At 35.0% G+C, this 13,313-nt stretch overlaps 1 protein-coding gene across 22 annotated transcripts in view; it reads right to left on the reverse strand.

Annotated features, from left to right (window-relative positions):
• The window catches only part of EPB41L3 (erythrocyte membrane protein band 4.1 like 3), a 156,172-nt gene that overhangs the window by 44,387 nt on the left and 98,472 nt on the right, over positions 1–13,313 (reverse strand). For all 22 annotated transcript variants that reach the window (XM_064379387.1, XM_064379407.1, XM_064379403.1 and 19 more), the window contains 3 exons: positions 7,303–7,407; positions 6,035–6,077; positions 601–676 (listed from right to left, as the gene is read on the reverse strand). In XM_064379387.1, the coding sequence (XP_064235457.1) occupies positions 601–676; positions 6,035–6,077; positions 7,303–7,407 (224 nt within the window). The remainder of the gene's footprint in view (positions 1–600; positions 677–6,034; positions 6,078–7,302; positions 7,408–13,313) is intronic.

Consider the following 13,313-nt stretch of genomic DNA (forward strand, 5'->3'; position numbering starts at 1 on the left):
TATTAACCACCCAGTTTGTGGTATTTTGTTACAGCAGCCCAGACTAAGACATCCAGTACAGCTTTATAATGAGATCCTTTTTCACACTCAACTCAGTTACCAAACTGAAATATTTTTGTTTGATTTCTTTCTTAATATCTTTTTTCTAGAAAACAATCATTTTCCTTTACACAAGATGTAGAAAGTAAACATTCAAATTTACGTGTGTATGTGTTGGTTATATAAAAAGCATAAGCATCCAAGGACATTTTTACTCTTAGTATTAAAGCAGAAAAACTAAGAAGTGCTGTATCATACAAGGCTAAATCCCATCCAATTTGACTATGGTGGGTGGACGATAGTATCTCAATTCTGCATGTTTTCCCACCAGGGTCAGGCAGAGGGAATATCAGCCTGGCACCAAAGATTCAACTGTGAAAATATAGGATTTGGCAAATCTTCTCATCAGATGTTTAGTCTCATTCATTTGCCTTTTGTTTGCCATTTGAGCATGGTTGATTGTAAGGCTACCAGATGTAAGCACACTCCTCTCTGGGGCATTTAAGAGAAGCACAACTCTCCCAATAACGCTTGTCTTTTGCACAGCCAACTTTCAAATACCTGGTGATATCTTCAGATAGCTGTGCAGGGTCTGGTGGATAGAATTTCACATTAAAAGAAAAGTGCCAAGCACCACCTGCGAGGATGGAAAAAAATTAGAGTAAAACCTCAAGAAAATCTTATGATTCCAACTGATAGCCAGAACTGCCTTAACTCCAAACATTAACACCCAGGCAACTTTTGATCATTAATGGAAAACTGGGAAACCTTGGTTATATGACATATATAGATAAGTCTGAAACCTTGCCTAATTTCTAATCTTCTCCCCAATCAAATCCTTTATTGGTACTTTTAACTAGCAAGGAAACTGATCAAACTTCCCACCTCTTTCAGAATCAAAGGTCAGCACTTGGAAGAGGGAAAAAACATGAATGATACGAATAATCTTCAATCAGGGAAATCTGGAAGTGGCTGGATTTATTGTTGTGAATTTCTAGATAGCTCACAGACCAACATTACAAACATAATTCCCATTTTCTTTGTCCTTTCTGCTTTGTTATTGTAGGTCAAATCCAATTATAGTAAATGTCAAGGGAATATTAAACATAGATTTATTTTATGAGAAAGGTTTGTTGCAGTGAACGTGTTCTAGTAAGTGGGCTGCTCTGTGGGCTGTTGAAAATTCTTTTCTTGCTCAGGAAAATTTTTGATGAAGTAGGTACTTGAATGTATTTATTGTACATTGCCAAATTTTACACCTGCACCTCCTTAGCCTGAGTCTTAGCCGGATCCTCTTTATGCTTTGTCATCTTTATCCTGTGGCCTTTACTCAAGGCCTCTCCAGCACTGAAAAGGGTCAACCAGGAGTCAGCTCACCAGTATCTACTCTCTGTATTGTAAACACGTTATCTTTAAACATTATGAAGCCTTAACTAAGCTCCATATCTCATTAATACTATCTCTAATTACATATGGCTTATCAATATAAATGTGGAAAACACCCTTTTGTTTTTTTCTACATTTACTATGTGATCATTACTTTAACTTGTATTCACTCTGTTCTGGCTTTTAAATGCAGCAATTTACCAAAGTCTGGGTATTCCTCCTCTGTGATGCTGTTTATATTTGTTCCCTCTACCCAAGAAGGACACTAAAAGTGCCAGAGCCTGGGTACTGCTTGTATTTTGAATGGTTTACTGAAAAATTCCTCCCAGTCCCCCAGCTTCCACTCTGGAGGTCTTTCATTCATGCCTCACCCAGTGGCCACTGACTTGCCTTTACTCTAGGATTCTGATTCTGTGATTTCACAGTCTGCCCCTTTTGCTTCCAATACTCTCCTAAGACTTCCAAATCTCCCTGTCTCTCCATTGAATGACTTCTGGACACTCCATTGCTCCATGAGCCTTTCCCAAACATTCAGAAGAAGGCACAGTACTGTATTTCCCAGCTTTTTTCTCTGCACTGTTCACCTACACTTTGTCATGAATGGCATAAATCCATGTATTAGTTATAGTTTATTGTTGACACTATCATTGACATCACATTTAAGATTCCACATGGCAGGGACTCTACCTGAGGTGCTCTATAAAGGATTTAGTATAGGACCAGGCATCATTGGGGGCTTAATATCATTTTTAAACCACTCAAAACATATCTGTCAGTCAAATATATTTTAGTGACTGTTTTTCCCACTATTCTTAAAAAAGTCCTTTTGTTTTTCCAAAAATAGTCTGATTTGGTTTTATTTTCTTATTGATTCCTACTCATTTCCTATTAAAATAGATCCCCTCAATGCTTGCCAATGGTAAGGTTCATGAGTGCTGGCTTTCTGCCAAGAAAGTGAAATGAAAACTAATGGATTAGTTATGGGAAATGGATTTATTACTCTTTTATAATTTTTATTCACTTCAAAGCAGGCCTTGAATCCAATGAATAGTTTAGCAATGTAATTAAACAATCTTATAATAAATGTCCAAGTTAGACACTAATAAGTAATAAAAATACAGGAAAGACATTTAATGCAAAAATCCTCATTCTAGAAAAGCAAGTTTCAAACTACAGTGAGCTGAAGAAATACCTGAGGTACCAGTTAAAAATGCCAAGTCCCAGGCTCCACCCCAGGGATTTTTATTCCAGAGATTTCGAATGCGGCTTGGAAATTTATGGTTTAAATAAGCTCCCTTATGGTTCTAATAATAAACATGGGCTTTGGAAGCACACTTTGCAAAATCACTACTACTAAGGAATCCACTTCCCTAAAATACATCTTTCAGGACAGTATTTGAAACAATGGAAAAGTGTACAGAAACTATAATACAATCTACATGCCAATCAAGAAAAAAAAAAGTCCAGTTAAATGAGGCATAAAACTGGAAATTAATGAGAGAGGGAGATTAAAGCTCAAATACATATCCCCATAAAGAATGTGACAAAAACAAATCCACTGAGAAGGAAGTGCTTATGCAATAAATAAGCTTGCAACTCTATTATTTGCTCAAATGAGGGCCCTAGTTAGAAAGAGGAAATGGAACAGCTTGAAGACATTAACATGAATACTTCTATAATGCTGATGTGGAATTTTAAGTTACAAATTTATGATAAATAGAAAATTGTAGCACTGATGATAGTTCATTCTTATGAAAAATTTCTAATGTTAGTCTTTTATGCTAGCCAAATCTTAAAATTTCTAATATACTGCATTTATATCATAAAAGTATGATATATGCCCTATATCACAAAAATAACTATATCATGAACATACTTAAAATCACAAAATATAGTGTTTTTAGAAATTTAAAGATCCAGCATGTATAAAAGATCCTGGAATAAGAATTTTTTCCATAAAAACTTCAGTTTCAGAATTTTCTGGTTTTCTTAGAAGCAGGGTCTCACTCTGACACCCACACTAGAGTGCAGTGGCACAGTCATAGCTCACTGCAGCCTTAAACTCCTAGGCTGAAGTATCCAAACCTCTTAGTCTCCCCAGTAGTGACTAACTACTGGCACATGTCTCTGAGCTCAGCTAATTAACACAATTTTTTAAAAAAAGTAGAGACTGGGTCTCCCTGGCCTCAAGTGATCCTCCTGTCTTGGCCTCCCAAAGAATTGGAATTACAGGCATGAAGTTTTAGAATATTCTATTTATTATAAAGTTGGACTTAAAATATTTGTTAGCTTGGTTTCCATTTTCTTAAAGATCTAATTCTAAAGGAACACTGTGAGCTCACAGTAGAAAAAGCATGGAAACATCCTTTTATCATTTATATTTTGGAAGAGGAGGTGATGGTACAATAATTACATTAGATATGGTAATACTTCTCTGCCTTGGTTGAATGTAAATTTTGTGGCAAGAGGGTATTTTAGTGGATGGGAAAAACAAAGAATACAGATAAAAATACGAAATTCCATTTTTAAAGAAATTCCAAATTTCCTTGTCTCCTTTATCTGCAAGATTGTCAGTCTTCTTTATGGCAAAGTCATAAACACTGCCTTATGTGCATGATGAAAAAAAATCCTTTAAATCTCTTGTTTTGATTGCCTTGTCCCTTTAGCTTTCTTCTCTTTGAAAGGAAGGTAGAAGACAGTATAAATAGGAAGTGAAAGAAAAAATGAATTCTATTAATAAGAAAAAAGAAAATTAGACAGTTTATACAGCCTTTCTTGTCATGGTATTATGACTTATCCTTGAACATTTTATATATTTTCAAAGTGCTCTGCAATTATTAATCAGCTTAGTATTCCATTAATTAGATGAATATGAGAACTTTATGCAAACAAAATGTTACAATATATATTCAGCATATCTGCTTTAATAACTAATAATCCTTAGAAAAATATTTATCTTACATTTTTTCTTAGGATTCCTCAGAACAAAAAATATGTAGTGTTTTCACCTATTTATCACAACTACAGCTATCCCTTGTTTCCATCTCAATTAACTATTTCTATTAACCTAATTTGTTATCAAGTTTCTGGTTAGTGGATATATATAATTTCCCTCAAACATATGGTAAAGATGTCTAAATTGTATAAATAATCAGCTGACTCTCTTATATCTAGAAGGATGGTCATACTTTTGTCCCTCTGGAATATTATCATATTGAACCATTTCCAAACTGCTCACTACTAATTATGTTTTATTAGTACTTGGGGTATTATCTTGATAGCTCAGGACCTTCAAAGGCACTAAGAAGTATTTGCTTGCTCTTTTAACGTAAACTACTGAAAACTTACTTATTGAAGTGGGAATGATGTTCTTATTAAAAACTGCTCTTAAATGTATCCTTTAACTAGAATTAGTTGTTCGGAAAAATTTAGACTTTATTGACAAAAAAATATGAATAAAATGTCGTTATTTTAAATTATAAAGAGCATCTATGTTTGTGGCAAAAATAAGAACTACAGCAAGGGTAAAAAATTTTAAAAGCTCCTCTTTCTCAACCCCTACTTTCATTGAATGATACTTCTGGAGTAATTACTATTAAAATCTCCCTGCCTTCCAAAAGTTTTCCATGCATCTATATAGACATAATTTTTTAAAAAAACAAATGTGATTATGCTATAGATAATATTCTACAAACTGATTTTCACTAAGGAGCACTAAGACGTATTTATATGGCTATTCCATGATTGACTTAATAATTTCTTTGTACACGGATAATCAAGTTGCTTCTAGTTTTCTGCAACGGTAAATAGTATTAATTATAATGAGCCTCCATTTGCTATACAAATGCACATTTTCCTCCTTAATACATATGCTGAATAAATCTCCACAAGCAAAATTAAGAGTCAAAGAGTAAGTACAGCTTAAATTTTAATAAATACTGACAAATTGCCCTCTGAAAGGATTGAACCAACTTATTCTACCAATTGGGTAAATAATTGCTACAGTTTATTATTAAACCTTAATTCTTTGTTAATCTGAATAGCTGAAAAATGATATATCATTTTAATTTGCATTAAATCATTAGTAAAATTTAGCAACTTGTTTAATATTTATTAGCTACTTGTATTTCAAATTTGTGAGTTGCTCCTGCAATTGTTTGGTCCATTAAATTATGTAATTTTAAAATTGTCTTTAGGGAACTAAGAAACGTTGTTACCAGACAGTAAACTTCAGTTTGACTTGTTTGATTCAAGTCAAAGCTATGAAATGATTATGACTTTTATGTAGTCTTTCATACTTTTGTGACTGTTGGAACATTAATAATTCAGTTTGGAACTTTTAAATGGTTAATTGCCAATTCGAACATCAGTTGATTACATCATATACTTGACATCTATTCACAGGCAGAGGAACAGGTCAAGTATCATGTTCCTTTTAAATCCCAAGTTGTGACAATTACAAAATGAGTACTATCTGAACTGCTAGATCAAATTTGAGACAAGAAAAGTTTGTAGTCACATTAGCCATTTAGGTATGGGCTACCAATTCAGACAACTCGCTTTCTGAAAACCTGCACATTTTCACAAAAAATAATCCAAAAGAACTTACTTCGAACCTGTTTTTTTATTTCCTTAGCAGGGTCCAACCAATTCTGAAAAGGAAATGACATTTTGAATTTGAATCAGAGGAGAATAAAAATAACTTAATGTTGATTAGGTACAGACTCGCCCTAAATGCAGTGAGGAGTCAGTGGTCCTGGGACGGCTTCCCTCGCTGTGGTCCTTCCCCCATTTCTGGTGCCCCTCTGCCAAGCCCTCCAAGGGCCTAGGCACTGGTCTAATGAGAAAATGCACGTGTGCAGTTTGGACCTGACAAAAGTCTTTTTCTTTTATAACCATTGCCTTCAGAGATTCAAGGTAGCACAGAAACAGAGAAGAAAAGGCAGAAGATTCTATATGTAAACAAGTTACTAGGATAAATTAAAAATATATGTAACTGGGTACACTGATGTCCTAGCCATAGTTCCACGTTAGAGACCTCTGCAATGAAAGATTCTTAGGCATCTACCTAGGAAACTTCCCTAACAAATGAACACTTGCTTGTTATTTTCCTCACTGGTAAAATCAGATGTTTAATAATAAAGTTACACACTGTCTGGTGAATTCAGGAGGTATTAAGTATGATTTAAGGCACAACACCAAAATGGGTACTCTATGAGCAGAATTTCTGACTCAGTTTCTCGTATCAGTGCAATGGAAATGATTTCCTTTTCTTTATTTCTCAGGTAGTTGTGGGGATTAAGGAGATATAGCCCTGAACAGAGTCTACAGAGGTACTGCATAAAACATCTACTAAACACATTAGACAAGTGTCAGGTCAGTGTACAATCCACCTCATATTCTGATTCAGAAACAATATGAAAGTATAAAAAGACGAATGAAAAATAGGGCAGCACCAATAATAAACTGCCCTGACAGTTTATGGCTTACAACCATAATAGCTTCATAGAATTTTGGGATATGAACATGATTTTTACATAAATATCAATTGATTTTCATTGGTTCAAATAATCTACTGAAATACACTACCCCATCAAAAAGGCACCACATAAAATAGTTTCTAGGAACCAGAAGTAACTCAAGCATGAAAAACAAGAGTTCTTTTACTGTTACCAGAATATTCAAGATTAAAGGAAGCTGCCAATGATCTCCTTTATCGAGAAATAGATGACTAACAGCATTTACAGACTCAAAGTAGAAAATGTGGGAGTATGAAGGGAGGTGAAGAAAGTGATCCACCCATTCAGTCTCAATTCATTTTCCAGCAGAAATGAGCAGTTCAAGTCATCTTATTTTGCACTGCTTTTGATCACTCACCTTCTGGTTTTCAGCATCTCGATACGTAAGCCCAAAGTAGTCTTTCTCTAGCAAGTTCAAGTGTTCACATACTTTATCAAACAGCACTTGTCCTCTGGAGCGTTTCTACAGGAAACAGAACAGAAAAGCAAGTCAACACACAAAGAAAGTTCTCCCAATCGCCATAGAAAAAACCACGGAATATTTAAAACATTGCATAGTGTAACTTCAGTGAGTGACCAACAAGTGTGACCACATTGTCATCTCCTGTTGTAGAAAAAGGGCTAAAAAAAAAGGTGGGGGTTCAACCTACAAAAGCCCACCCACCCCTACAAATAAACGAAAACAAAGTATCAAGATGTACGTACTTAGTATGTACAGGTGACCAGTGGGTTATTTCTAAATAGAAGGAACTGGGGAAAATAATGTGATGCTTGGAAGCCTAAATATGTGAAATAGAAAAATCTTGACTGTGAAAGAATATATACCAAACCAACAAAAGCCATGCAGAGTGCCCTAACTCAATTCTCTATATCAGGGGTCCTCAACCCCCAGGCTGTGGATGGGTACTGGTCCATGGTCTATTAGGAACTGGGCTGCACAGCAGGAGGTGAGAGGGGCAGGCCAGCGAGCATTACCTCCTGAGCTCTGCCTCATGTCACATCAGTGGCAGAGTTTGATTCTCATAGGAGCAAGAACCCTATTGTGAACTGTGCATGCAAGGGATCTAGGTTGCATGCTCCTTATGAGAATCTAAAGCCTGATGATCTGAGGTGGATCAGTTTCATCCCAAAACCATCCTCCACCCCAGTCCATGGAATAAAATTATCTTCCATGAAACTGGTCCCTGGTGCCAAAAAGGGTGGGGACTGTCGCTCTATGTGATAAAATTGTGAGTCTGAGAAGAATTAACTCTGCTCCTTTGTCTTAGGCAGACTCTCACTTAGACTTTCTATCTTAAATCCTTACATAGAAATTCTAAGGACCACTTTCTAAAAATCCATTAAACGAATTTCATTATTTTTGTTTTTTCTTTTGTCACAAATTTCAGTTTTGAACAGTTTAATTTTCTCTTAAATTTTTTGAGAGCAAATCCTTATTAAACATAACAGAACATTAAGAATACTTATTACATATAAATACAAAATAAAGATATATGAGCTATATTTCTGACCATCAAGCAGGCATCTGGAGAAAAAAAAAGGTAGTCATTTGGAAAATAATTCATCAGCTTAATTTATTGTGATGTATCATTTTTTAATCTAATCCTTCAAAGGCCTTTAAACATAGTCATGAGGTCTGTGACAAATTAACTGGCAACAAATAAACTAAACCAGTTTTTTGTTTGTATGCTACTAACATTTTACATCTAATACATTAAGCATATTTGTCTTTAAGATTTAATATAACAGCAATGAGAAATATGAAATTGATCAACTATGTTTATGCCAAAATAATAAGCATTCAAAAGACCTGTAAGTGGTGTGTTGTATTACTGTGCAGCTGTAATTATGCTGAAAGCAATTACTCAGTCCCCTCAAGCATGACTATTTAGGAGAAAAGGCAAATTTATGATAGAAAAGTAAGGCCTAAATTGTAGCTAGCTAAATAATCGATGATGTATTTGGAAAAAACAGTTCCATAAAGTATTATGAAAATAAATTACTTGTTAGCAAAACTACATAATAACATTGCTCATTGGCTATAAATAAATATTACAACAATGAAGTGCCTGCTTGCTGGCTTCAATCATTTATTTATAAATAACAGCATATTATTTCTGAATAATGCTTTATAAATTACAAAGTTTTCATAAAAATTGGTTCTTCTGATGCTTGTAATTGGTATAATCTCCAATTCACAGATAAGAACAGAGGTTCAAAGCAGTTGGATGGGAGAGGCAGTCTTACATGATGACCTGGGAAGTGGCTTTAGAATCAGGTAAACCTGGGCTTGAATCTTCAGGATGTCCCTTGCAGCTATGTAAAATGACACTACTTACTTCTTTGGAATAGCTGACATTAAAATCAAATAATGTATTCCAATGTGGTCCAGTGGTGGCATATATTAAGCATTCCATAGATGTCTGCTATTATTATAGCCTGGTGGCTGATAAACGGTAGAATAACTAATGTAGAACAGATTATTATGCATGTTTCTATAGGAGCACATATCCAGCTCCTGGTGGCACCAAGAAGTAGCTTTATAATTAACATGCCCCACTCATTAGATATGAAATGTCTGCTGCTTACTATCTCATTGCTTTAGCTAGACCACTTTCTTTTTTTTTTTTTACCTACATACACACAACATAGAAAAGTACTTATCAGTGTCTGGCAAATACTTTCTCAATGAGTAAACAAAAAAACAAAATAAATGCAAATACAAAAACTTTTCTCTACAAGGCTTCACTTCACCCTATGCCTATATTCTCTGACCCAAGAGACCACAGTCAGTCATCAACAGAGGAATCATTTCAGAATATGTTGCAGGCTGCCCTGGCCATCATTTCAATTCACCACCTCCCGGTTGCTGTGTTGTCTCCTTTGTCTAACAGGTGGCATGGGTTAGCTCAAACACAGACTGTTATGCTATCTTGCACTCACTTTTCTGGTTCCTTGCAATTTGATTTCTATTAATGAGTCCCACCTTTCTCTTGAATAGACCAGATCTTTTCTTACTGAATATTTTAAACACAATTTTAAATACAATGACCATTAGTCCACACTGGAGATTTGTTTTTCAAGCCTTAGAGCTAAGACCAGTTGTCTGGATATCAATTGTAGATGGTTGTATCATGGGATGGAAGCAGTGGAATTCTTACTTGGTGAACATCAACATGGCCACCAGCCAGCTCGGTGACTTTTGAAAAGGCTTTTAAGTTATTTGGGCCTCCATTTTCTCATCCTTGAGTGGGGATGTAAGATTCTACTGAGCAAGATGTTTATGGGCTTGAGGCTCTACCTGGGCCTCCCTTTGCAAACCACTAATGGATTGAGGCTCTCTCACCCATTGCACCCAGATGGAGCATCAGCACCCTTCTGCACATCGTGATGAGAGAAAGCTGCTGCCAATGGATGGAGGTGGGACATGATATGAAGTTTATTTTCCAGCCCTGGACTGGATCCCTTCTCTCTCAACTCTAAAAATTTCTTGATTCTTCTAACCCAGATGATTTTTTTCCTAGTATATTATTCAACTTTTCAAGTCAACTATTTGTACTTTGTTGATATCTCCATGTACCTGCAGGTAATAATGTTTACCATATGACTAAATCTTGACAATCAATAAGACTGGAAATTTTGTTGAAATGATGTTTATTATGGTTCCCAAAGACATGCCGTTCATTAAGTGATCAAGTCTAGGTATCTTACTATCATTGTGTGTGGTTACATGCTACACTATAAGTCAAAAACTGAGTAAATCTTTATAAAATGGATAGAGACATTCTAAACAATGGATAGTTTACCTAATCAGAAAAGACTGAGATTTTAATCTTATAGTTCTTTGTGAGTGGTTAAGTCATCTCTGACTCAAAGGCATTCACAGTTTGTCTATACTATTCAGTATGATATCATCTCCAAAATGCGACTTTACTTTCCCAGAGTAACAAACTAAAGGTGGCTTGCCTTCTTTAGATTTCCCTTAACAAATTGCATTTCTGTGTCTGATAGAGTAAATGGACATACTGCAGTCAAACAGTCAGGGAAGCTTTAAATGACATGTCCTAAAATATGGCATATCTCCAAGCAACTTAAACAAGTTTCATAGTTGTTTGAATTTTTTCTTTAATTAAAAAAATTTCCAAATTGATTCATGAAATTGTTGGGTGTTACGAGAAGTCTGTCGAAAAAGAACCTAAAGAGGATGAAAAGTCAAGCCAGAGACTGGCTGAAAATATTTGCAAAACACATATCTGATAAAGAACCGGTACCCAAGATATACAAAGAACTCTTAAAGCACAATAAGAAAACAACCCAATTTAAAAATGGGCAAAATATCTGAAATGACACCTTACCGAAGAAGATATACAGATAGCAAATAAGCATATGAAAAGATGTTCCACATTCTCTGTCATTAGAGAATTGCAAATCAAAACAACAGTGAGAAACCACCACACATATGTTAGAATGGCTAAAATCCAGAACAACAAAAACACCAAGTGCTGGTGAGGATGTGGAGCAACAGGAACTCTTATTCATCGTTGATAAGAATGCAAAATGGTACAGCCACTCTGGAAGACAGTTTGGCAGTTTTTTACAAAATTCAACGTATTCTTGCAGTTGTCACCAATCATGCTCCTAGGTATCTACCCAAATAAGTTGAAAACTTATGTTCACTCAAAAACTTGTACACAAATGTTTATAACATCTTTATTCATAACTGCCAAAACTTGGAAGCAACCAAGAAGTCCTTCTTTATGCAAATGAAGACACAAACTGTGGTGCATCCAGATAATGAAATAATGTTCATTGATAAAAGAAAAAATAAGCTATTAAGATATGAAAGAACATTAAATGCACACTACTAGGTGAAAGAAGTTCATCTGAAAAGGATGCATACTGTATGATTCCAACTACGGTAGTCCCCCGTTATCCATGGGATTTTATGTTCCAAGGCCCCTAGCGGATACCTAGAACTGCAGATAGTACCAAACGCTATATATTTTGTTTCTTCCTATACAGATATACTTATGATAAAGTTTAATTTATAAAATAGGCACAGTAAGAGATTAAAAATAATAGTAGTAAGATAGAATAATTACAAAAATATACTGTAATAAAACTTATGTGAATGTGGTCTCTCTCTCTCCCTCAAAATATCTTATTGTATGAAACTCATCTGTTTTCAGAAGTGAGACTGCAGATAATAGTTGGGGGTACTATTGTATATATCATCCTGGACAAGGCAAAACTAAGGGTTTGGCAAAAAGATCAATGGTTGCCAGGGGTTTGGGAGTGGGGAGGGATAAATAGGTGGCCAACAGGGAATTTTGGGGACAGTGAAACTGTCCATTATCTGTATGAGAATGTAATGGTGGACATATGACATTATATATTTGTCAAAACCCACAGGATATAGAGCACAAAGAATAAACTCTAATGTAAACTATGGACTTTAGTCAACAATGTGTCAATATTGGCTCCTCAGTTGTAACAAATGTGCCGCACTAATGCAAAATGTTAAAAATAAGGATCCTTCCTGTAAGAAATAGCAAAAATTAAAAATAGGGGAAACTGGGAGGTGAGGGGAAGAGTGTGGGGGGGTTATATGGGAACTCTGTGCTTTCTGTTCAAGTTTTTCTATAAACCTAAAATTGCTCCAAAAAAAAAGTCTACTAATTAAAAAGAGAAAGACTGACAAAAAGCATTCTTAGTTTAAATTGTTAATAACTATTTTAAAAGTTTAGTACAAGTAAAAACGTTAATCACCAAATGATTTTACTTTTATCATGAGTAAATATAAACTTAAAATTTTCATTGAGTCAACATTTTAGAAAATTCAAAACTTAACCTGAAAATTCTCCACTTATCTTGGTTTCCCCCTTGAAATTAACTTGCCTAAGAAACTAGGTAATTTGCCTGTAGAGTTCTCTCAGTGTAGATTCTGCTGTTTGCATCTTTATGGTGTAATGTAACCAGCTCTCCCAGTCTCCTGAATTGCCCCTAAACTGTGAGTTACATCTAGAAGCTTACTCACATTCTAGTTTTTTTTTCATAAATGATACTTCATCAGGAGTCATTATGTGACTGCTTGATTTTTTTTTTTTACATGTGTGATATCAGCAGTCACTGACAATCATTGCCCTACATCATTCATTCCAGATTGCAAAATGGTGATATTCTAATGCGAATCATTCCTTCTTCATTTATTAGCTGGAGCATATTTATAAAGAGGTATTTCTCTTTACCAAAACTATTTGTTTACCCAGTGATACCGTTTAATTATGAAAATGAAGATAAATGCTTGTTTCTTTCTCTTTATCCATTTTCAAGATAATGAGTTGGCTCCCTAACATCACCCAAAGTTAC

Source organism: Aotus nancymaae, unplaced genomic scaffold, assembly GCF_030222135.1.
Source record: "Aotus nancymaae isolate 86718 unplaced genomic scaffold, 86718_ANA_hifiasm-v0.15.2.pri h1tg000020l, whole genome shotgun sequence".
NCBI classification, from domain to species: domain Eukaryota; kingdom Metazoa; phylum Chordata; class Mammalia; order Primates; family Aotidae; genus Aotus; species Aotus nancymaae.